Here is a 21,993-nt window from a genome sequence, read left to right on the forward strand (position 1 = left end):
TGGACAGAACACTTTGGTCTGTTTGCCCAATGTCTAGCGTTTGTACAACCCTTTAACTCGCTTCATTGGCTGGAGTGTAAATACCGGCCGGCGGCTGAGGCGGCATCTTTGGGTTGCCACCCTGCGATCCAGGGCCCGGGGTTGCTTAGAGATGGGAGCAGATGCGACCAACATTGTGAACATATCTTTTCCACTTCATTACTCTGCCCCCTGTCCCTGTCGGCGGGAGTGGGTTCTGAGCTGGAAACCTTGCAGCAAAGTGGTTCCAAACTGTTGTCAGGCTCCTTAATGAAAAATTTCTCTGTGGGCTTTTCCTATTTGATTCACTGAAGTCTGACTTTAAATCTGAGGAAGAAATGATCCCATGGGAGTTGGGACTAGAGTTTGAGGAGAACAGAATAAATATCCCTCTTTAAATACCAAGAAGAGGTGAGGCAAAGGAATAGGGCACAGCAGTGAAGCATGTGCCCCCTGGTGGGGGGATGGGAATTCGGCGTTGCTGCTCAGCTGGCCCATTTCTACCACCAGGAGAAAATCCCCACAGCACCCCAGCCAGCTCTCTGGGAGCCCACTTTGGGAGGCCAAAGTGCCAGGTGAGCAGGACTTTCAGTGCCCGGAGCCAGCTCTGTCTTTTAGCTTCTATCCCGGGCCTTGAGAGCCCACTAACCAGCTGATCGCCACCGACCTGGGAAAAATTCACCCATCCGAGAGTTCTGCCTTATGAATTTGTTCACCATGTGACATGTTCGGGGGTGAACAGAAGGTGTAGTGGAGGCATCGGCAGGGCTGGCCCTGGCTGGGAAGGCAAATGAGGTGGTTTCGGGAGTGGAACCCCTCCTCCCCACCCCTACAGCAGTGAAGCGGAAAGGTGACCACAAGGACCTTTTCCTGGCAGTGTGTGCTTGGAGCTGCCCGGTTGTTTGGGGTTAGGAAATAGCCTAGCTTTGCTGAGTCTGCTTGTCCAGACTGGTACCTGGATCCCGGCCTATACAAGTTGTACAGGGCTCTGGGTGTGTACATCAGCCACCTCTGGAAGGGGCCTTGTGTCTTTTCCCTGAGGGCCAGGGTGCACCCTTAGCTGGTGGGCTTGGGGAACCATGGATTTGGAAAGTCAGTTCGAGGGGCTATACGGTGGTCCTTCTGTCCCTGCCTGCCAGCCAAGGCCTGTCTTTGGGGCCCCTGAGTAGAGAGGCATCTTAGGGTCCTGCAAGGACGCTAGCCAGTCCTCACCATCACGGAGCCTAGGCCTCTGGGTCCTCTTGTCCAGTAGCCATGTTCTGTGGCCAGAACTCCAGGGGAGGGCTGCCTGCAGCTGCTGTTTTCCCCTCTGGGAAGGTCACAGAGCCAGGGCCTGTTTACAGTGCAGCCACGGGGCTGAGAATGAGTCACCACTGGTATCCCCGAGTGAGCTAGAGTGAGCTAGGCCGTGGGTTCTGCCCTGCGAGCTATTCCAGCCCCAGCCCTTGCAGACAGCAGAAGTGGCTACGGGAAGCACCCAGAGCGTGGGGAGGGGGCCTGCCTTCCCCCCATGTGAATGCAGTTGTGAATCCAGAATCAGGAAACCCCTCCTGCTGAGTGTTTTCCCCTGTCGTCTGTCATTGTAGCCTGGCTCCAGCTTCCTACTTGGCAGAAGAGCTCGTTCTTCCCTCTCCACCTAGCGCTTGAGGCCCGCACTAAGGCACTCTGCTCAGTGCCCAGCCATCACTCCATCATCAGGGCTTCTGAGTAGCCATTATGTGCAGATGAGGTCATTTGGAGCCAGAAGGAGGGAGAGGGTGGGAGGGAGGAGACCAGAATGGGAGGAGACAGACATGAGGAGGAAATAGGAGAAAGTCCAAGGGCAAGTGCAAGTCTACTTGAAGGTGTGGCCCTGGACCACGGGGAGGTCAAGAGGAGGGAAGGGGCAGGTAGGTCCAAAAGGAGCATTGGAAGGGACGTAAAAAAAACTCTAGTGGGGAGAGCAGACAGAGTGCTTAATAAGGAACAAATAGAAGCTTGAGAGGTGATGGTAATTGCCCTGGGGACCAAACTCAGATTTCCAAGAGGCAGAGTAGTCCAGTGGCTATGCACGGAAGCTTGACCTGCTTTGAATCCCAAATTTGACCCTTACCGGTTTGAGGGTGTCCCTCGACTTTTCTAATCCTAGAGTTTTATACCCAACAAGTGAGTGTAAAAAGTGACCCTTGGAACCTACCTTGGAAGGTTGTTTTGAGGGTTTTTAAGATAATACCTACAGTAGGTATTAAAAATGGTTGCTATTATTATGATAATGCTATTGTCTTATTATTATATGCTATTATGCTAATATAATTATGCCATATTATTATATATTATTACTTAATAAGAAAAATCATCTAATCAAGCTGCTTCTGGGCATGGCAAATGGGGAAAATCTCCTGGCAGGCATGACAGCTTTAGGAGGAAGGGAAGGAAGTGGCTTAAAGGAAAAACACAATTAGTATTAACATTTAAAAAATAATTAGCGTCCTTAGGGAAACCCTCTCTTCTCCTGTGCTTGCTATTCTTTTGTGACCACACATTGACATTGTCAGGATGTTTGTACTTTGGGGTTCATTGGTCAAGGTCACCCTTGATGTTCTTTCAGAGAGATTTCATCTGACAGAAATTCTACGTAGGCCCTAAAAGCTGACACACACTTTGACTACCTATTTAAATACTTCTGTTGATCAAAAGAACACCATGAACTAAGAAGAAGGCAAAGTAACTAAGAAGTTAAATGACAAACTAGGAAAATATACCTGCACTCTATGGACAAACCGTAACTGTCTTTAATATATAAAGAGCCTGTATGAAATCAATATAAAAAGATTAACATCCTCATAGGAGAAAAGGACAAGTGAGGAATACAAATGGCTGATTTTAAAAATTATAGAAAATGTTGAAAGTCATTAGTAACCAATAAATGTAAATTTTTTAGTTTCATTTTTTAGTCATGGAAAAATTTAAATATATACATGGTATTAGAATAGTATAATGATCCCATGTGCCCATCTTGAACTTCAACAATTATCAACTCACAACCAGCCTTGCTTTGTTCCTGTCTCTACCCACCATCCAGACTATTTTGAAGCAAATATTACTCATTCATTTCATCCATATACACAAAGAAATGGATTTTAAAACAAGGATGTTGGTAAAGTGGCAAATATTAAAAATAACACGAAATGCCAGAGTGGATACAGTGAAATAGACACTCTACTGTACTTCTGGTGGGAGTTATCAATTGGTGTAACTTTCTGGAGGGCAGTTTGGCACAGGATATCACAAAAACTTAAGAATGTGTATTCCCTTTTGCCTAATGATTCTACTTTTGGGAATTTACCTTAAGGGAATAATAGCTATGTGCACATAGGCTTATCTTTAAGAATGTTAATTAAAAAGGACTTGAATTCCAACATCAGAGAAGTGGTTGCATAAATTATAGACCATCCAGATAAGGAAATACCAGACAGTCATTACAAATTATGTTGAAGGTGAATACTAAGTTAGAAAGCGTTTATAGGGGTGCCTGGCTGGCTCAGTCAGTGGAGCACGCAATTTTTGATCTCAGAGTCGTGAGTTCGAGCCCCATGTTGGGTGTAGAGATTACTTAAAAATTAAAAAAATAATAACAAAAAAATTAAAAATCTTAAATAAACTTAAAAGGAAAGAAAACATAATATATCAAGTAAAAGGGAAAAATTGTAGAACGACATGTAGCATATGATCCCAGTTTTGTTTAAAAGCTACAGTTATTTATAAGACAAAGGTTAATGGGAAATATATAAAAAATAGTTAATGGGTATATCAGGGGGATTTTTATTTTAAGCTTTCTTTATGTATACTTTGTTCCAAATGTTTTACAATGAACATACATTACTTTTGTAATCAGAAAAAAATAACCCTAATTTAAAATAAAGGATATAGGTGTTGGTGAGAACACTGTGTAGTACAGTTTGACTTGAGGCTATACTCCCCCTAAGAATCGCCCTACTGACCAAAATAACATGTTGGGGCAAATTTTCTTGGTGTCGCTAAGAGTGTTCTAGGCAGGGAGAAGTTGGACAGCTAAAAAGCCACTGTCCTTGTCTAGGTATGAGGGCAAGGGCCTCATCCATGGGCAGATGGGAAGTCAGTCCTCTTTCTCAGCTTCCTGTTCTTCCCTGCCCTGGATATTTTCTGGGGAGAAGACTCCAGAAGATCAGTCCAGGGTTGTATGCTAGCCCGAGTCCATTGTTCTGTTGGCCTCTAGCCTAGGTTAGGATTAAGGCAAACTTGAGCTTAAGAAGGAAAAAGGCTAGCTAGCAAGCTGTCTCCTTTTTAAGAGTATTCCCAGCCCTGTTGAAAAGTTGGGAGATACCTTTTTGTGCTTCAAGGTGACTACAGGCAACAAGAGTGTTTTTCTGGCTTGACTTTGTACCAAGTAGCCTTTCCTGTACCGGGCGCTTGGCCTCCATGCGCTCTTCTGGTTCGGTTCCAAGGCCTCTTTGATCCCTTTCTTCCTTTATTTCCCATGGCTGGAGTGGCATCCCAGGTTGGAACAGTTCCTTCCTTCCATATAAGCAGAACAAATCTTTGGATTCTCCCTGGGGCGGATATGACCCCAGAAATGCCTCCGCTGCAAGGTTGCCTTGCTGGGTGAGCCAGCACAGAGCAGCCCGAATATGTGAGCTCAGGAACAGAGGCATGTCCTCTGAACCGCAGCATACCTGGGAAGCAGGTGTGCAAAGAGTAAGATTAGGCACTTTTAGTAGTCACCTAGGTGTTCCCGGGCACACATGAGCGTTCACATTGCCTCTGTTTCCTGCTGGGGGGAATTTCAATATGCTCTCTATCCCCCTTTGATCCTATCTGAGAAGCCTGAGTGGACAGAGGGTCCACTCTATGTCAAGGCTGGAAGAAGAGCTCTTTGTGTGCTTGGAATTCTTAGGGGAGCCTAGATGGCCACCCTGGCCCTATGCCATAGAATGGCTTATTGGCCATACACTATAGATTTATTCATTTTCCTTTTTAATCCTGGGACCCCAAATCATCTTATGTATCTTACTCATGTATTTTTTAACAGTGATGTTGAGACAAATTTACATACCATACAATTCACCTAAAGTGTACAATCGAGTGTTTTTAGTACATTCAGAGTTATGCAGCCATCACTGTAATCAATTATATCACCCCAAATAGAAACCCTGTACCCATTGGCATTTCCTCCCTATTCACTCCCAGCTTCCTCTACCCCAGCCCTGGGCAACCACTAATCTATTTTTTGTCTCTATGGATCTGCCCATTCTAGACATTTCGTGTAAATGGAGTCATACGATATGCGGTCTTTTGTAACTTGTTTTTTTCATCTCTCATAATATTCTCAGGGTTCATCCATGTTGTAGTAGGTATCAGTACTTGATTTGCTCTTGTGGCTCCATAACATTCCATTGCATAAATAGACCACATTTTGTTTACCCATTCATCTACTGATGGACATTGGCCTTGTTTGCCCTTCTTTGTTATTGTGAAGAATGCTGCCACAATTTTTTTTTAACATTTATTTATTTTTGAAAGACAGAGTGAGACAGAGCACGAGTGGGGGAGGGGGTGGGGGGAGGGGGACACAGAATCCAAAGCAGGCTCCAGGCTCTGAGCTGTGTCAGCACAGAGCCCGACGCGGGGCTCGAACTCACGGACTGCAAGATCATGACCTGAGCCGAAGTCGGACACTTAACCGACTGAGCCACTCAGGTGCCTCCCAATTTTTTTTTTTTTTTTTTTGAATGCTGCCACAATTTTGTGAGTCCATTTTGTTTCCATTTCTTTTGGTATATACCTAGGAGTGAAGTTTCTAAGTCATATGGTAACTCTGTGTTTAACTGTTTGAGCAACTGCCAGACTTATCCAAAGTGGCTGTGTACCATCTTATATTTCCACTAGCAGTGGATCAGGGTTCTGATTTCCTATATATATCATCAACATTTGTTATTATTTGATTTTTTATTATAGCCACCCTAGGGGGCATGAAGCGATTATCTCATTGTGGTCTCAACTTGCATTTCCCTAAGATGAATAATACTGAGTGGATTTTCATATGCTTATTGGCCATTTGTAGATCTTCTTTGGAGAAATGTCCGTTCAGATCTTTTGCCCATTAAAAAAATAGGTTAGGGGCGCCTGGGTGGCTCAGTCAGTTAAGCGGCCAACTTCGGCTCAGGTCATGATCTCACGGTCCGTGAGTTCGAGCCCCGCGTTGGGCTCTGTGCTGACAGCTCAGAGCCTGGAGCCTATTTCAGATTCTGTGTCTCCCTCTCTCTGACCCTCCCCCGTTCATGCTCTGTCTCTCTCTGTCTCAAAAATAAATAAACGTTAAAAAAAAAAAAATAATAATAAATAATAAATAAATAAATAATAGGTTATTTTTTTATTATTGAATTTTAGGAGTCTTTTATATATACATAGTGTATAGACACATGTCCCTTATCAGATGTATGATTTGCAGACATTTTCTCTCTTTTGTGCATTGTCTTTTCCCTTTCTTCGTGGTGCCTTTTTTTTTTTTAATTTTCTTAATGTTTATTTATTTTTTTTTTTTTTTTTTTTTTTTTTTTTTTCAACGTTTTTTATTTATTTTTGGGACAGAGAGAGACAGAGCATGAACAGGGGAGGGGCAGAGAGAGAGGGAGACACAGAATCGGAAACAGGCTCCAGGCTCCGAGCCATCAGCCCAGAGCCTGATGCGGGGCTCGAACTCACGGACCGCGAGATCGTGACCTGGCTGAAGTCGGACGCTTAACCGACTGCGCCACCCAGGCGCCCCTGTTTATTTATTTTTGAGAGAGAGACACAGAGTGCAAGCAGGGAACGGGCAGAGAGAGAGGGAGACACAACATCCGAAGCAGGCTCCAGGCTCTGAGCTGTCAGCACAGAGCCCGACGCAGGGCCCGAACTCACAAACCGTGAGATCATGACCTGAGCCGAAGGCGCATGCTCAACCAGCTGAGCCACCCAGGAGCCCCTTGATGGTGCCCTTTGAAGCACAAAAGCTTTTAATTTTGGTGATGTCCCTTCCTCATTTTTAATTGTGGGCAAAACAGGCAGAAATGATGAGGGGCAGGAAAGGCCAGTTCAAACTGCCTGCACTCAGCAACAATGGATTGGCTCCCAGGCAGCAGTGTTCCGTGTTTAAGAAAACCCCAATGTGATTCCGGACAAATGGGAGAGGGGGTCATAGATTAGGTCCATATGAACAGCCTGAATTCAGTGAAGCAGGTTGGATAGCTACACAGAGAGTGATCTTGATGCTCTGGACACTGTGGACGTGGGACAGGAGAGCTTCACAGCATGGCAGTTCCGTCTCTTTGGAGGCAAGGGAGAGGAGATACAAACTGGCTGTTTGGGAGGATGTACTTTGCCCTAGGTCTGTTTGCCTCGGTGACTGTGTTGTCACATTTACTGTGCCTGGATTTGTGTAGAATCGCGGGCTGGGTGGGTCTTAGCTTTGAAGTTGTGGCGGTAGGCCCAGAATGAGCTGATAGGAGATGTGTGAGCGACCTCGCTGGGACAAGAGACTGAGTCTTTCTTGCCATCGGTCTCCTCCGATGCCCATCACTGGGGTAAAATGTGAGATGGAGAGGGAGGGCTCTCCTTGCACTTAAAAACCAGAAGCAGGAATCCCAGACTAGGCTGGCTCCCCTGTCAGCCCTGAGGAACTGTAGAATTCAGATTGGCACCTTCCAGAAGCTTACTGTCTTAGAACCAAAAGCAGCTTTTGCTGACATCTGGTTCTTCTGGGACACTGATATTTTTATGTATACAGTGACACTCTCATCCCCAAATAGATTCTTATTTTTAACAGGCTTGCTCCCTTTGAGGGATGCCTGAGGCTCCCGACTTTGCTCGCTGGCATCTCAATGAAACCCTGCAAAGACGCAGAGGCCCCTGGCATGAGCAAAGAGGAGGGACACTCACCAGCCAGGAAGTCCAACAGCTCAGAGTCTGACCCGGTCTCCAAGTTCTGCATTAATCTCCCCTCCCCTTATCAAACTAAGTCCCAGATGAAAAGCCGTAATTACCCACTCCCCACACCACCCCCTCAATGACACAGGAAGGAGAGCTGATAAGAAATGGAACCTGAGGATACCTTGATTCTTTCCCCCACGCCTCCCCCACCAGTCCGCTGCCCATTCTCTCAGCAGGTCTCCCTTGCTTCTTGTCTTTCAGCTACCCAACATGTTTGGTGACCTTCGGTCCACGTTTATTGCCTTGATGATTGGATCCTATGCCTCCTCAGCAGTCACCTTCCCAGGAATCAAGGTGAGGGTGTGACCAGCCTCACCCTCTTGTCCTAATGTCTGAGCAGAGCCCTCTCCCAAGGCTCTTTCAGCCTCCTCTGAAGAGGGAAGTAATTGTGGGTTCTGGGGTTCGCCCCTCCCCACCACCCACACCTGGGAGGATGCACCTGGCCACCACAAGAGTAAGAAAAGAAAACCACTGAGCCATGGGAGACGGAAAATTCAAGCATATCACACAGGGTGTTACCGCAGGCCGCCTTTGCATTTCTGGGCTGGGGTAGAGAAGAGGGATGGGTGGGTTTGTCCCAGGTCACCCCACCCCCAGGTCTGTTGTTGTTGGGCTGTTACTCCTCATTAGCCAGAGCGCTGCTCTTGGCTAAGTTGGTTCAGCTGTTTCCCTCCCAGGCAGGATTCTGAGCCCATGGAAGTCACACAGGGTCAGGAGGAAGCAAACACCTCACAGTCTGTCAGCCCCGGCACCCGCTCCAAATACTGTTGCCCCTGCCAAGTCTTCGAAAGGGGCTTGTCCCACCTGTGGTCTCAGCACCAAATCAAAACCCCTTTCCTGCGATACATGGCGGGGAGGCCATGGATAAGGAGGAGGAGTCGTAGACGCGGGCTGGCCACCGGGGAATCAAGGTACCTGGAGGGTGTGGAGCGAGCCATGCTGTGGCCTCCTAGGCGTTCTCACCCTTCCGGAGTGTGGAGAAGTCTGCAAGTTCCTCCTCTACCTCTTCTTGCTGTCTAACCACTGGTCCCCTCCCTGGGGAGCTGGGCAGCTGTCTGCCAGGATTCTGGCAACTCTTGTGCTGGAAATAAATGGTAACAGTGACAACAACGGCTAATATGCTTGCTCAGCAGGCTTCCCACCTGCCAGGCCCTGTACTGAGCACTCTGGGGATCACATCTGCAGCTCCTTGAGGCTACAGGACAGTGTTATGCCCATTTCAGACAGGAGCAAAGTGAGACATCCATCTGCTTGCTGGGTGTTTTGGGGCAGCTGCCACGTGCACCCTTCAAGGCACATCCGTGAACAAGGCTAGCAGGTTCCCGTTCTCAAGGAGCTGGACTAGTAACAGACTAGGAAAGTAATCAAGAAGTCAGTAATCTCAGCCAGGGCTGTTCACTGTGAACTTGTGAGGTGACAGTGACAGAAGCAGTCAGGGAAGGCCTCTCCAGGGAGGTGACATGTGGTCCAAGTTGGAGGCACAGGGGGTTAACGACGTGCCAGGGCAAGCTGGGATTGCTGGGATGCGGGGCCTCTGACGACCAGACACCCAGGCTGGCGGGGCCATGCCTCCTTACGCAGCTCAGCGCAGGAAGAGCAGGGCTGACAGATGCCCCCTGCCCGCCACCTGCCGTGGCTTCCCTCTGCTAACTCTGCCCCCTGGCCCTGCGCCTACCCCATTGTGCCTGTCAGGTCATCTACGACTTTGGTGCCTCCTTCATCATCATCCTCGTGGTCTGGGCCGGCTGCTCTGGATTGGTTTTCCTCAACTGCTTCTTGAACTGGCCCCTGGAGCCTTTCCCAGGGCCGGAGGACATGGACTACTCGTAAGTGGATGTGCCGTCCGCCCCACCCCCGCCCTGGCCAGGGTCCTGGGCAGCACCGATGGACACTCTCCTGTGGCCTCCAGGGTGAAGATCAAGTTCAGCTGGCTGGGCTTTGACCACAAGATCACAGGGAAGCAGTTCTACAAGCAGGTGACCACGGTGGGGCGCCGCCTCAGCGTGGGCAGCTCCATGAGGAGCAGCAAGGAGCAAGCGGCACTGCAGGAGGGCCATAAGCTGTGCCTGTCCACCATCGACCTGGAGGTGAAGTGCCAGCCAGACACCGCAGGTACCCGCCTCGTGACCTCACCTTCAGGGCCTGCCTAGGACGTCGGCGGGGCTGTCTGCACCCAAACCCGCACCTCGGCGGTGGGGAGGAGGCGGCCAACCCATCCCGGAAACCCCTTCGCCGGGGCCAGCAGCAACTGAGGGCTTCGTGGGTGCCATCTCACTTAATTCCCACTTGATCCCCAGAGGGCAGGCGGCACCCTGCACCCGGGCTGACAGATGAGCACACTGAGGCCCAGAATGGGGAAGGGATTCTTCCAACTCACTTCACACACCTGGGTGACCCAAGTCCAGCACCCACACATTTAACCTCCCCCGGGCCCATCCCTGCATCCAGCATAGGGTGATCTGGTCAGCAAATCAGGCTTCCCCTGGACGGTGGGTAGGCTGTGGGCCGGGGGTGGGGCGGGTAGGGGCGTCGGTTCTCCTGAGCACCCCTGGTCTTCTCCCAGCAGCGGCCCCCTCCTTCATGCACAGCGTGTTCAGCCCCATCCTGCTGCTCAGCCTGGTCACCATGTGCATCACACAGCTACGGCTCATCTTCTACATGGGCGCCATGAACAATATCCTCAAGTTCCTGGTCAGCGGTGACCAGGATGTAGGTAGGTGGCCCCCCCGACCTCGATGCACTTCCCCACAAGAGGGCACCCCGCGATCCGTGCTCATTCCTACCCGCCTGAGGTTAAGCCCACCGCCGGGAAGATACTAGTCTGGAAAATGGCAGGCTCCGAAGGATTCACTGCTGATGAGAGCCATTTCACCCCAGCCGGCCCCCACTGTTCTCTCCCGTTGCCATTAGAATTTCCCGGTTTAGAGGCGGGGGAGGGGGACTAAAATAATTACATGTGTTCAGGGTGTGGGGCGTATGTTTTTCATTGCCTCGGGGCCATTGGCAAGCCTGTTTGTGAATGAAAACACTGTGGGGAACGGAGTACTCCACCTGAGAGCTTGTTGAAAGACAGGCAGTCAGCCCCGTTGCCAAGGGTCTCCCTGCCCTGGGAAACCGCAGGCACGGCCGTGGAGAGGCTCTGTGCGAAGGGGCAGGGGTGGCCCACACCGCTGGGTACTCAGGGTCTGTACCCAGAACTGGGAGGCAAGGCTGGGCGGCGGCTTCCTTGTGCGTGTGATCCAGTCGAGGCTTGTCAAGTTCGGTAAACAGAGCTGATAACGCACACACCACTTTTCTAAAACAGCACAGAAGGTCTTCAGCTGATTAGAGGTTTTGATTCTACAAAGAAAATCAGTACTTCCTCAGGGCCTGAGCTGAGTCAGCTTTAGTCATCCCTAAGCTGGACAAACACAGTCGGTAAATCCTTTTTATTGGCATTCTCACTGGTGTGCAACTGTTTGTTGGTTTAGTTGGTTTTCCCTAGGGGTAGTTACACTAGGGGTTACAAGGAATCAAATATAGGTTTTTTGGTGTGTTTTATTTTTATTTTTTTAAATTTTTTGAGAGCTCATTCGCACAAATGGGGGAAGGGCAGAGGGAGAGGGAGAGAGAATCATAAGCAGGCTGCACACCCATCTCCCGATGAGGGGGTCCATCCCACGACCGTGGGATTATGAGCTGAGCCACAAACAGGAGTCGGACGCTCAACTGACTGAGCCACCCAGGTGCCCCTGAAATACAGTTTTTAAAGGGGATGAGTCAGTGAGCAGCCTGCCTGGAATTCTCTCTCTCCTTCCTGTCTCTCTCTTCCCCTACCCCATGCACATGTGCACTCTTGCGCTCTCCCTCTCTCTCTCTTAAAATAAATAAATAAACTTAAAAAAAGAGAGGGGTGCCTGGGTGGCTCAGTCGGTTGAGCGTCCGACTTCGGCTCAGGTCATGATCTCACAGTTCATGAGTTCGAGCCCCGTGTCGGGCTCTGTGCTGACAGCTCAGAGCCTGGAGCCTGCTTTGGATTCTGTTGTCTCCCTCTCTGCCCCTTCCCTGCTCACACTCTGCCTCTGTCTCTCTCTCACTCTCTCTCTCTCAAAAATAAACAAAAAAAACAGCTTTAACAAAAGGGAAAGATGACAAAGGGACCTGGACAACACTGGTTCCACTGTGAAAATGGATGTCCTGTGGTGAAGTTACCATGTGCCCTTGCAAAATTTCATAATGGACGCTGACACAGTGAAGGCCCTAAGAGAGCCCTATAGGAAAACATAACCTATTTAACTTTGTTTTGTCCAATGATTTTTCCCCAAACTTCCACCACAGGAACACTGTTATGGTATAACGCTCATTAAAATCTGTGGACCGCACTCTGGGGAAAGCTGATCTATCGTGTCTAAACACCCTCTGTTATAAACTCAGGCCCCAAGAAGTGAAGTGAGGGCCCACTGGCTCTTAGAAGGCAAATCTCCCTGCTGCTGAGTCGTGGACTTTCACTCCAGTTCTCTAAGAAATCTTTTGCTGCTCAAGAGGATTTTTTTTCCCCAACTGTTTCCCACATTCAAACAGTCAGCTTTGAGAAGTAGAGGAAGTTGGGCCAGGAAATCCAATCTGCAGCTGACGGGGCACCGGTTTTCCCCACTCTGCTCCTGTGAGCTGTTGTTCCCGACCCCCACAGCCCCGGCTGTCCCCAGAGGGGCTGCCTCAGGCTCAGGGAGCTGGTGGAATAGAAGGGACCAGCTCTGGCTGTCGGAGGGAGACCCATGGTGTCAGTGTTTGGCTGGGGGTGGGGACGGATTCTTTGACCTCTCCTTCCCTTGGAGAGCAGTAGGAGGTGTGACAGAGTATGACAGGGCAGTGTACATGTGGGGCCCTGGTTGGCCGGGTCTTTGGCACCCACGCCACTTCCCCCTCCTGGTCCTCGGCAAGCACCGCAGGCCTGATTCACCAGCCTGCCTGTGACGAGGCCCCCGCTGCACGTGACTGAGGCCACAGCAGACCGGAAACCATCAACAGATGCCCGTGCTGGGCCTCACCCGCCTGCACTCCCAGAAGCCTGACTCAAGCTGGGCGTCCCCTGGATGCTCTAAGAGTCTGGTCTTGGTGGGAAATGGCATGTGTGTGCTGGGCCCAGAGCTGGCCTGCTACCACGCCCCATCTCCCCATAATAACCATTGAGATCTCTGCCGCTAACCTCTCTCCTTTCTGCTTTTTTACTTTTGCTTTCCTGATGCAGTGATGGCTACCGGTAAGCCAGGGGGATTTTCGAAGAACACTGCAAAATCCCCTCCAGCCAGTCTCTGACCAAGAAACATCCTTCTTGGCCAGAACTGTGGGTGGGGGAGGGGCAGTCAACCCTCAGCTTCTATTTGCCCGAAAAAAAATCTCATCATAATTTTAAGGCTCTTTGAAGACTGGAGCCCTTACGTCAGAGCCCCTGTGAGTGGTGCCTTCCTGGTATATTTCTAGAGGCAGAAAACTAATGACTAGTCGTACACAAAGCCTCAGTCCCAGGCATTGGTAATTTTGTGGTTCCCGAGTCATAGACGCTTCCTGGAGCTTCTGGGGGATGTCGTTGTGACATACTAGATTTCATTAGCTGTTTCTTGGAAATAAGCAGACGATTTGGAGAAGAGAATAGGGTGCCTGCCCCTTGCTCCACCTTTGATTTTGGAGTTCAAAGTCTCTGGGCTCCCCTCAAGGCCCACGGTGAGGGGTGGTGGGGGGGTGGTCTGTCGAAGACCCCGGAAGGGCCTATGGGGTCTCAGGCTCTCCCAGCACCTGCCTCAGGCTTCTGCTAGGGGCCCCCCACGACGCAGCCCATTTTCCTCCCCAGTTGGCCTCTACACCTCCATCTTCGGTGTGCTCCAGCTGCTTTGCCTGCTGACAGCCCCTGTCATTGGCTACATCATGGACTGGAGGCTGAAGGAGTGTGAAGATGCCTCTGAGGAACCTGAGGAGAAAGACGCCAACCAGTGCGTAGACAGGGCCTGTCCCCTAGCTCCTGGCCCCAGAGTCAGCTGCTAGGCAGGAACCGGGTGGGTGGCCTAGGTTTTGAAGTCAGCGGCAGAGGCAAGAGGGGGTCGTGCCCAAAGCTATTCGTAAGGGCTTTCCGACACTCTCTCACTTAGCTCAGCACAGATTTGAGTGTATCACTTCGTTATGGAGATCCTTTGGTACCCGAAAGTTTGGAAAAGCACTGGGCCTGATGGAAGAACGGGAGAAACCGGAGGAAGGTCTGTGTACAGACACTGGGTGTCCAAGGACCCACTCAGGAATAGCACGGTGGTAAACCGTGGTAAAGTCCTGCTTGCCTGCGAGGCTCACTCCACTCGGTGGGAGTAGTAGGCTGCTATAACCGCAGAACTGCTAGATCTGTTCATAATTGTCAGCATGAAACAAGGTACTGGAGCCCCGCGTTCGTAAAGGTTGGGCTCCAAGATCAGAGGGTGAGTTAAATGCTGTCTTCATGACTCCACCTTAATATAATAAGCCACTGTTTATTGCTCTGGGCCCCATGCCAAACACTTGATGCACAGTATCTCAGTCAAGCCTCCCGGCACCGGGATGAGGCGCGTACTAGTGTTGAACCCACTTTTCAAATGCGGGAACTGAAGTTAGGACTTTGAGTAGCTTGCCTGGGGGTCACATAGTGAGGAAGTGGTGGGTCTGGGACTCCCCAGGTCTCCAGCACTTGGCATTCATTGTTGCATGGCCTACAGTTGTCCGTGGGTTATCTGTGTGGGCAGTGGGACTGGGATCCCTAATAGTGAATCCACAAGGAAATAACTACAGAGAATGCTCCGTTATCTAGGTCAGGTCCTAAAGCCATCTGGTTCCATCTACTGCATATTTGTTTCTCCTTCACCCCTTCCTGCCCCCAAAGGGGAAATCCACTCCCTCCCTCGTTTGACTTATTATCTGGCTTATCATCAGCTCCCTGCGGGATCTGGGTGAAGTTGGAGTCCACGGTGAAGCGGGGCTTCACCACATCCTGACTTGGGTGTGCTCTGCTGCTTGCCTCCCCGTCAGTCTTCACTGAGGCAGCGCAGTGTGTTAATGACCTTGCGTCCAACCTCTCCACTGCGGTTCACACCCAGCACTCAGTCCAGAGGGCGCAATGGGGGCGTCCCTAGGGGTGGTCTCGCCCTGACAGTCCCTCAGATGTGCTCGGGTGGTCTCCGAGTCTCGCATCGTCTGCAAGCTGTGACTTCCTGGGAGAGCCCATCCTCCTTCAGGGAGCTCCCAGCTCCGCTGTGTGCTCTGTCTCCACAGGGGCGAGAAGAAGAAGAAGCGAGACCGGCAGATCCAGAAAGTCACCAATGCCATGCGGGCCTTCGCCTTCACAAATGTGCTGCTTGTGGGCTTTGGGGTGACCTGTCTCATTCCCAACCTGCCTCTGCAGGTGGGTACGGGGAGAAGAAGAGGTCGGGTGGGATGTGGGACAGTGAGACTAGAAGAGACGCGATGTGTCATGGAAGCCATCAACAAAGACCATGGTGACTTTTCATTCATTTATTGCAACCAACAATCAACCAGCCCACTGTTATTTACCAAGGGCTTCTTACTTGCCAGGTTCTGTGCTTAATGCAGGGGGTGAGCTCTAAATGAAACTGGGATTGCCTTTCACAGAAGACTCTTCTCTATGAAGGCATATCCTTCTTCATGGCCTTTTGAGCATCTCGCATGCCGTGAATACCACCACCATACTGTCCCCCAGAACTATGTGGGGTAGTTGTATGGCTCCTTGTTTTGCTTTTGCTCACACAGTTGAAACCTGAGGTCCAAAGAGGTCTGGCTAATCTGTGGCATTGATGGGACCATCTACTCTGGTATAAGAATGCCTACGGGGTATCTGTGTTGTAGAGAGTTGGGAAAGACTGTGATGATCACTGGGCATCAGGGTTCAAAAGTTTAATTCCTTTTCACAAGATTTCTGATGCTTTTAAAAGCTGGCTTTTGGCAGACATTGCAAGCAAAGTAGATTTTGTCACCTGCCCAGCTCTACCCTTACGTCCGTGAAAGTGTTCTAGTGCCAATCTCCAAGTTTGTTTATTTTTATTATGACGATTTTTTAAATCCCCAAGTTTATGAACTTTGAAGGGACCTGAATAATGGCATTGCTTCCACATGGATTAGCTCAAGTCCAGATAGTATCTTGGGCCAGGTCCAGAAGGAAAGCCAGAGTCTCTCTCTCTCTCTCTCTCTGTCTCTCTTTTTTTGCAATTGGCCATGTGTTGAAGTACATTGAACACCCAGCTGTGCACCACCCATGGGTACTATCATGTGCATGTGCCGACATTCTGTGTGAGACCAGAGTAAACCACTGGAGGCTTGTTCCAGTTCCCAGTGAGAGTGTCTTTGTATTCCTGATGCCCTCCCAGCTTCCTGGTGGCTGTCCCCTCTTACGAGGCTGGTCGATAGATCCTTGCCTTGACCACCTTGTCTAATGAAGGGGCAATGCTCACTAAGGACAGTCTTCTGCTTTTTGTTTTATTTAGTTCTTGTTGAAAGAAAAGTTATGAAAAGGCAACAAGATACTTGAAGTGGAAAGGGGGAACCTGCACAAGGATGTGTGAGCAAGCATAGTTGGGCACAGCCCTCTTGCAACACTGCAGAGAGCAGCCCCTGCCCCCTCTGCCGCCCACATTCCTGGGAACAGGTCCTGGCTGCTAAGCAGGATGGCAGGGCCATGTGCAAAGGGCGAATAAAGGGTCCCAGCAGCTGTGGCAAAATGGACAGAGCTCTCTTGCTCCTCAGGAATTATCTACAAATGCTTCTTGGCGCTTGCCAAGCCGGCCAGCAGTGGCCTTTTTAAGAAGCTGAACTTTCGGGTAGGGAGAAGGAAAGCTATCAGCCGTTAGGACCTGAGTGACCAGACACAGAGACCTCTGGGCACCATCCTCAGGTCAGCAAAGGCAGGAGATCAAATCATGATTAATGACCTCCTATTTAGTGCTGTGTCAGTACATCTATAACTGCTGACTCTGGGTGGAGGCAGGAGGAGCCCTGACTCAGTGTTTGCCAATTTCCTTGGTGTAAATGCTTTCACCATGGCTGATTTCAAGCGACATGACGTCCCCAAATGTGCAGTTGGAAAGAGATTCACAATGACACCCCATCATACGGTACTCCCGCCGTACTAGACTATAAACGTAGAAACCCCCAGAGCACAGATAATAGCAAAATAATTAAGAAATGGTGAATTCTGAGTATCCGTTACCTCTGTTTTTATATAATTTGTTTAATTCTAAGTCTTTATGAATTTAATTTTTAGTAGTGACTGTCTCATAGCTGGCTCACAAAATCCCTGACAACTCGGGCATTGGCCCGTGGAGAGCTGGTGTGAGCCAACACCAGTTGCCAGTGCTGCCATTGCTCAGGACCCCAAGGACTGTGGGGACCCTCACGTTTCTCTGCTCACACTCTGCTCTCCCTCTCTCAGATCCTCTCCTTTATCCTGCACACGATTGTGCGAGGATTCATCCACTCTGCCGTCGGGGGCCTGTATGCCGCCGTGTAAGTGCTGGTTGCCGGGGGTGGCCTGGGCCGACAGTAAGGGAATGACCTGAGGGAGGTTCGTGGGGGGACCGAGGTCCTGGAGGGGGCCAGCCTGCCATCTGGGCTCATCTTCTTGTGCCAGGGGATGGGTACCGGGGCTTCTGTTGGGTGTGTCAAGGGAAGGTCACACCTGGCGGGAGGTGGGTCAGCGGGCCGACAGTTGGGTGCCCACAAGCCTTGGCATCTAACACGAAGTCAGTTCCCCCGCCAGGGTCAGTGCTCCCGTGTAGCTCGTTATGCCTCGGGGATGGCTGCTCAGCTGAGCCCCGGGACTGCCCCTGGTTGCTCACAGGAAGGACAGGGGAGGGCTCTGGCTGCCCAGAACTAGAGGGCCTTCCACAGGGGCAATGACATGGAAAACTGAGCCCACAATGTGTCAGACTGTTCTCACCCAGAGTCTCAAAGGGCCTGGTTCTGCTCCTGGCCTTTTTGGGCCTTGGCTAAAATGAAACCTGCCTCCTTTTCCAAGAGGCCACACATCCAGAAGGAACCACAGTTGTTTTTCCCCCTTGGGCTGGGGCTTGGCTCAAAAATGGAACTCCATGGGGGTGCCTGGCTGGCTCAGTCAGTAGAGGATGTGACTCTTGGTCTTGAGGTTCTGAGTTTGAGCCCCATATTGGGTGTAGAGATTAATTAAAAATAAAATCTTTAAAAAAAAAAAAAAAAAAAAAGGAACTCAAACACCGTCTCCTGTGTGTCTCTGACCAAAGACTAGCCTGTTCCTCGCTGGGAGCCCTTTCTCACCTCCAGGGCCACAAAGCTTGACATTTCGCTGAGATTTTCTCTCCCCTCCCATCAGCATCCCACGGGGGTCATTCCAGGTCTGCCTGTCGTCCCCCACTCCACCCGATGCCAGGAGGAAGTTGCTGCTGCCCTGGCAGAGTCTGAGAGTCCACCAAGAGTGTGATGCCGAGTTTCCGTGATTACACAATGCTCCTCTGGATGAGGGCGTAGCGGAGCCAGGGCCAGCCTCCAACCTGCTCCCTGGGCCTGTTTGCCAAGCTGCAGAGTCCTGCTGGCACCACTTTCCACTCAGCTCGTCCAGACACCCATGGACCTGGGGCACGCTTGGGTGGAGTGGGGTCCTCCCCAGAATCGGGGGTCTCACGCCGGTCTGAAAGAGAAATTCACAGTCACAGGACTGCTTGGCAGAAACTAATCCGAGGCAGGCACACCTGGGGCCAAGTTGAGGCAGAGGAGCATTGGGAAAGCCTGAGAGTGGCACCTGTGGTGACAGGTCCCCTGTCTTCCCGGCAGGTACCCCTCCACCCAGTTTGGCAGCCTCACAGGACTGCAGTCGCTGGTCAGTGCACTCTTCGCTCTCCTGCAGCAGCCCCTGTTTCTGGCCATGATGGGTCCCCTCCAAGGAGACCCTCTATGGGTAAGAAGGGTGTGGGGCAGTGGGGTATGGGCATCTGCCCACTCAGAGCTGGGAGGCATTGCTCAGGAGCTTCCAGGGCCCCAAGGAGAGGCAGTTTGGAACTTCGGTTAGGATGAACTCAGGGTCCCTCTGTGAGCGGTGGCTGTGTAGGAGAAGAAGAGTATCCTTTCTGGACCTGATTTTGGGGTAGCCCTCCTGCTGAGGGTTGGCATTTTTAACCAGGTACTGTGAGCGTGCCCCACTCCTGGCCCCACCCCTGGATATTCACAACTGGAGGTCAGAGGCGGAGGGCCCAGGCCCCGAGGGCTTCTCAGCTGGGAATCCTGATACTGGAATGTGGAGCCACGGGCCCTGGGCCCTTCGTCCAGTTTCAGCTTTTCCTTTCCCCTCCTGTGACCTCCCCTCGTCCAAACCTGAGTTGGGGAAGGCTCTTGAGCCGGGCTCTGCAAAGACCACAGCTCCTGCCCGACCCCCTGCCTCATGTGACAGCAGCTCTCATTTCTGCTTCTCCAGGTGAATGTGGGGCTGCTTGCCCTGAGCATGCTGGGGTTCTGCCTCCCCCTCTACCTCGTCTGCTACCGGCGCCAGCTGGAGAGGCAGCTACAGCAGAAGAGGGAGGATGACAAGCTTTTCCTCAAGCTGAACGGCTCCTCCAACCCAGAGGCTTTCGTGTAGCGCTCGCCGCCTCGGAACTGTGGCCTCCTGCCCTTGCTTCAGTGACTCACCGGTGTCCTTCTCCCCATCCCAGAGGACCTCCGTGCACCCTCAGGATCCTCTCCTTCACCATTTTGGAGTCCACGCTCCCTCCCAGGGCCCTGGTCCTGCCTTGGAGCTCTGCAGCGGAAGGACGGACGGGAGAGGGCCCGGATGTGCGATGTTCCTACTGCTGGAAGCAAGGGCTGGCCTGGGCTTTGCTCTGCCACTGTCGAGGGGCCCCGGGGCCTTGAGGCACAATGGTGCCTGCAGGAGGAGCAAGGAGGACCTCCAGCAGGCAGGCTCTCTCTCCCTTAAGTGTCTGGATTCTGCCTCTTGCCAAAGCAGAGGGGTCTGCCACCTACTGCCTGCCACCTGCCCCTCAGCTGCATGCCCACTGGCCACACCTGCCCAAGGACAAAGGCTTGCACTGTCTGCGCGCCCTCGCCTGGCCCCTCAACCTCCTCCCCTGGCCAGTCTGAGGCTGCCTGAGGAAGGAAGGACCCGCTTCCTGTTGTTGGTGCTAACTCCTTTGTAATTCCAGCCCCCTGTGGCCTGTCCGTGACCTGTCCTCCTGTTATAGGCCTGTGGAGAAGCCCCCCCTGGCTTAAAGCCTGGGGAGGGGTCGGAGGGCTGGATAGTCATGCACGGCTAGGAGCCAAGGACAAGGCTACTTAGCAGTCCCTCACCTCCTCCCTCGGGGCAGGGAGCAAGTTTCCACTGCCACCCTTCATCCAGTCTGTGACCCGAAGGGAATTAAAACAGCACCAACAGGGCACCCCCTACACACACAGCTGTTTTTATGGGGGTGGAAGCCAGGCTGCTGCTGACAGATGAGGAGGTCCAGGCCTGGCCAGGGAGATGGACGGTGAGGGGCCTAAGTGTGTGTGTTTGTGTGTGTGTGTGTGTGTGTGTGTGTGTACACGTGTAAGTGGGATGTGTGACCATGTGATATGTGTGAGGGATGTGTGTGGTGGGGTGATGGTAAGGTGTGGGCTCTGGGTGTCTGCCCTCATCTTCCCGGGGCCACCCAGGAGCCAGCCAGGCCTGCCACAGGCCCAGGGTCCGGGAGGCAGCCTCACTCTGGGCCTGGAGCTGGTCTGAGGCCGTGGGGCCACAGCGCCCCCTGCCGGCAGACTCCTCCAGGGCCCTGGAGCTGTTTACGGGAAGAGGCCGCCCTTCCTCTGCCAGGCGGGCCTGGCTTTCCAGCCCCCCACCTGACTGCCTCCAGAAATGTGTCTGAGACTTCCTGGGAGTGCTCAGCAGGGTGGGTTGATTTTTAGGTTTCTACTTTTGGGTTTTTTCTTTCAAGTTTTATCAGACTCCTTTTTATAAAGCAATAAATCCATTTTCCTCCTGGTAAGGGACGCCCCTGCTAAGCATTTCGGTTAATGGCTACACGTGCCTGTTTTGAGCTTGAGGAGAAAAGGCAAGACAAGATTTCTTGCCACTGAGCAGCCCCAGTCCTACCCAGCCAGCCGCTCCCCATCTCTCTGGGTGATTGCCATCTTAGAAGCTACAGTGGGGCCAGGAAGAGACCTTACTCCCCACCCCACCCCCAAACTGCGCTTGTACAGACATCTTAGAAGTGTGGGCCAGACTGCCTCTGCTGTTTATCCCAGCCAAACAGCGAGTCCTGATCCCTTCCATCCCCGACTCAGATTTCTTATTCCTGGATCCGCTGCCCTGAGGGTTCCTCCTGAGCTCAGGACACAAGGTGACCCAGGAGAACCTCAGGCTCAAAGAGACAGAAGCAGAAAGTGGTGAGGGAAACTGGTGGGGAACAGTAAAGGACAGACCCAGGCCCAAATTCGAGTCCTGCATTAACGGTCGAGCACCTTGAACACACCTAATTTTCCTAGATTCCAGTCCACTCAAACATTAAAAAACAAGATATTTGTTTGAAACAATTATTTTTACTGTTCTTAAAGTTTATTTTTGGAAGAGAGCAAGCGAGCAAGCCGGGAGGGGCAGAGGGAGAGAGGATCCCAAGCAGGCTGTGTGTTGTGGGCGCAGAGCCCAACTCAGCGCTGCATCCTACAAACCGTAAGATCGTGACCTGAGACAAAACCCAGAGTCGGACGCTTAACTGACTGAGCCACCCAGACGCCCCTAAAACAAATAGTTTTAAAAAGGAGAGAGAACCAGATCAACATTTTCCAAACCGTTCTTCAGAACACTAGTTCTGTGAGATGTTAATTATTCAAATTAAAAAAAAAAAAAAAACTTTCCTGGTCAGGGGCACGTGGCTGGCTCAGTCAGTAGAGCATGTGACTCTTGATGTTGGGGTTGTGAGTTCAAGCCCCATGTTGGGCACAGAGCTTTCTTTTAAAAATAAATAAATAAATGGTCAAATTTGGGAA

The 21,993-nt window shown here is 51.3% G+C and overlaps 1 protein-coding gene across 10 annotated transcripts in view; it reads left to right on the forward strand.

The window, feature by feature from the left end:
* The window catches only part of SLC43A2 (solute carrier family 43 member 2), a 40,839-nt gene extending 19,273 nt beyond the window's left edge, over nucleotides 1-21,566 (forward strand). For 7 of the 10 annotated variants that reach the window (XM_042914662.1, XM_042914660.1, XM_042914661.1 and 4 more), the window contains 9 exons: nucleotides 8,206-8,298; nucleotides 9,697-9,830; nucleotides 9,914-10,116; nucleotides 10,568-10,717; nucleotides 13,832-13,970; nucleotides 15,271-15,400; nucleotides 17,441-17,514; nucleotides 18,814-18,937; nucleotides 19,451-21,566. In XM_042914662.1, the coding sequence (XP_042770596.1) occupies nucleotides 8,206-8,298; nucleotides 9,697-9,830; nucleotides 9,914-10,116; nucleotides 10,568-10,717; nucleotides 13,832-13,970; nucleotides 15,271-15,400; nucleotides 17,441-17,514; nucleotides 18,814-18,937; nucleotides 19,451-19,612 (1,209 nt within the window). In that variant the 3' untranslated portion in view covers nucleotides 19,613-21,566. Of the gene's footprint in view, nucleotides 1-1,780; nucleotides 1,908-2,000; nucleotides 2,003-8,205; nucleotides 8,299-9,696; nucleotides 9,831-9,913; nucleotides 10,117-10,567; nucleotides 10,718-13,831; nucleotides 13,971-15,270; nucleotides 15,401-17,440; nucleotides 17,515-18,813; nucleotides 18,938-19,450 lie in introns of those variants that run through there. The other 3 variants (XM_042914664.1, XM_042914657.1, XM_042914656.1) reach the window with 3 other exon arrangements.
* The last annotated feature ends 427 nt before the right edge of the window (nucleotides 21,567-21,993 follow it).

The sequence above is a fragment of the Panthera leo genome, chromosome E1 (genome assembly GCF_018350215.1).
Source record: "Panthera leo isolate Ple1 chromosome E1, P.leo_Ple1_pat1.1, whole genome shotgun sequence".
In the NCBI taxonomy this organism is placed as follows: Eukaryota; Metazoa; Chordata; class Mammalia; order Carnivora; family Felidae; genus Panthera; species Panthera leo.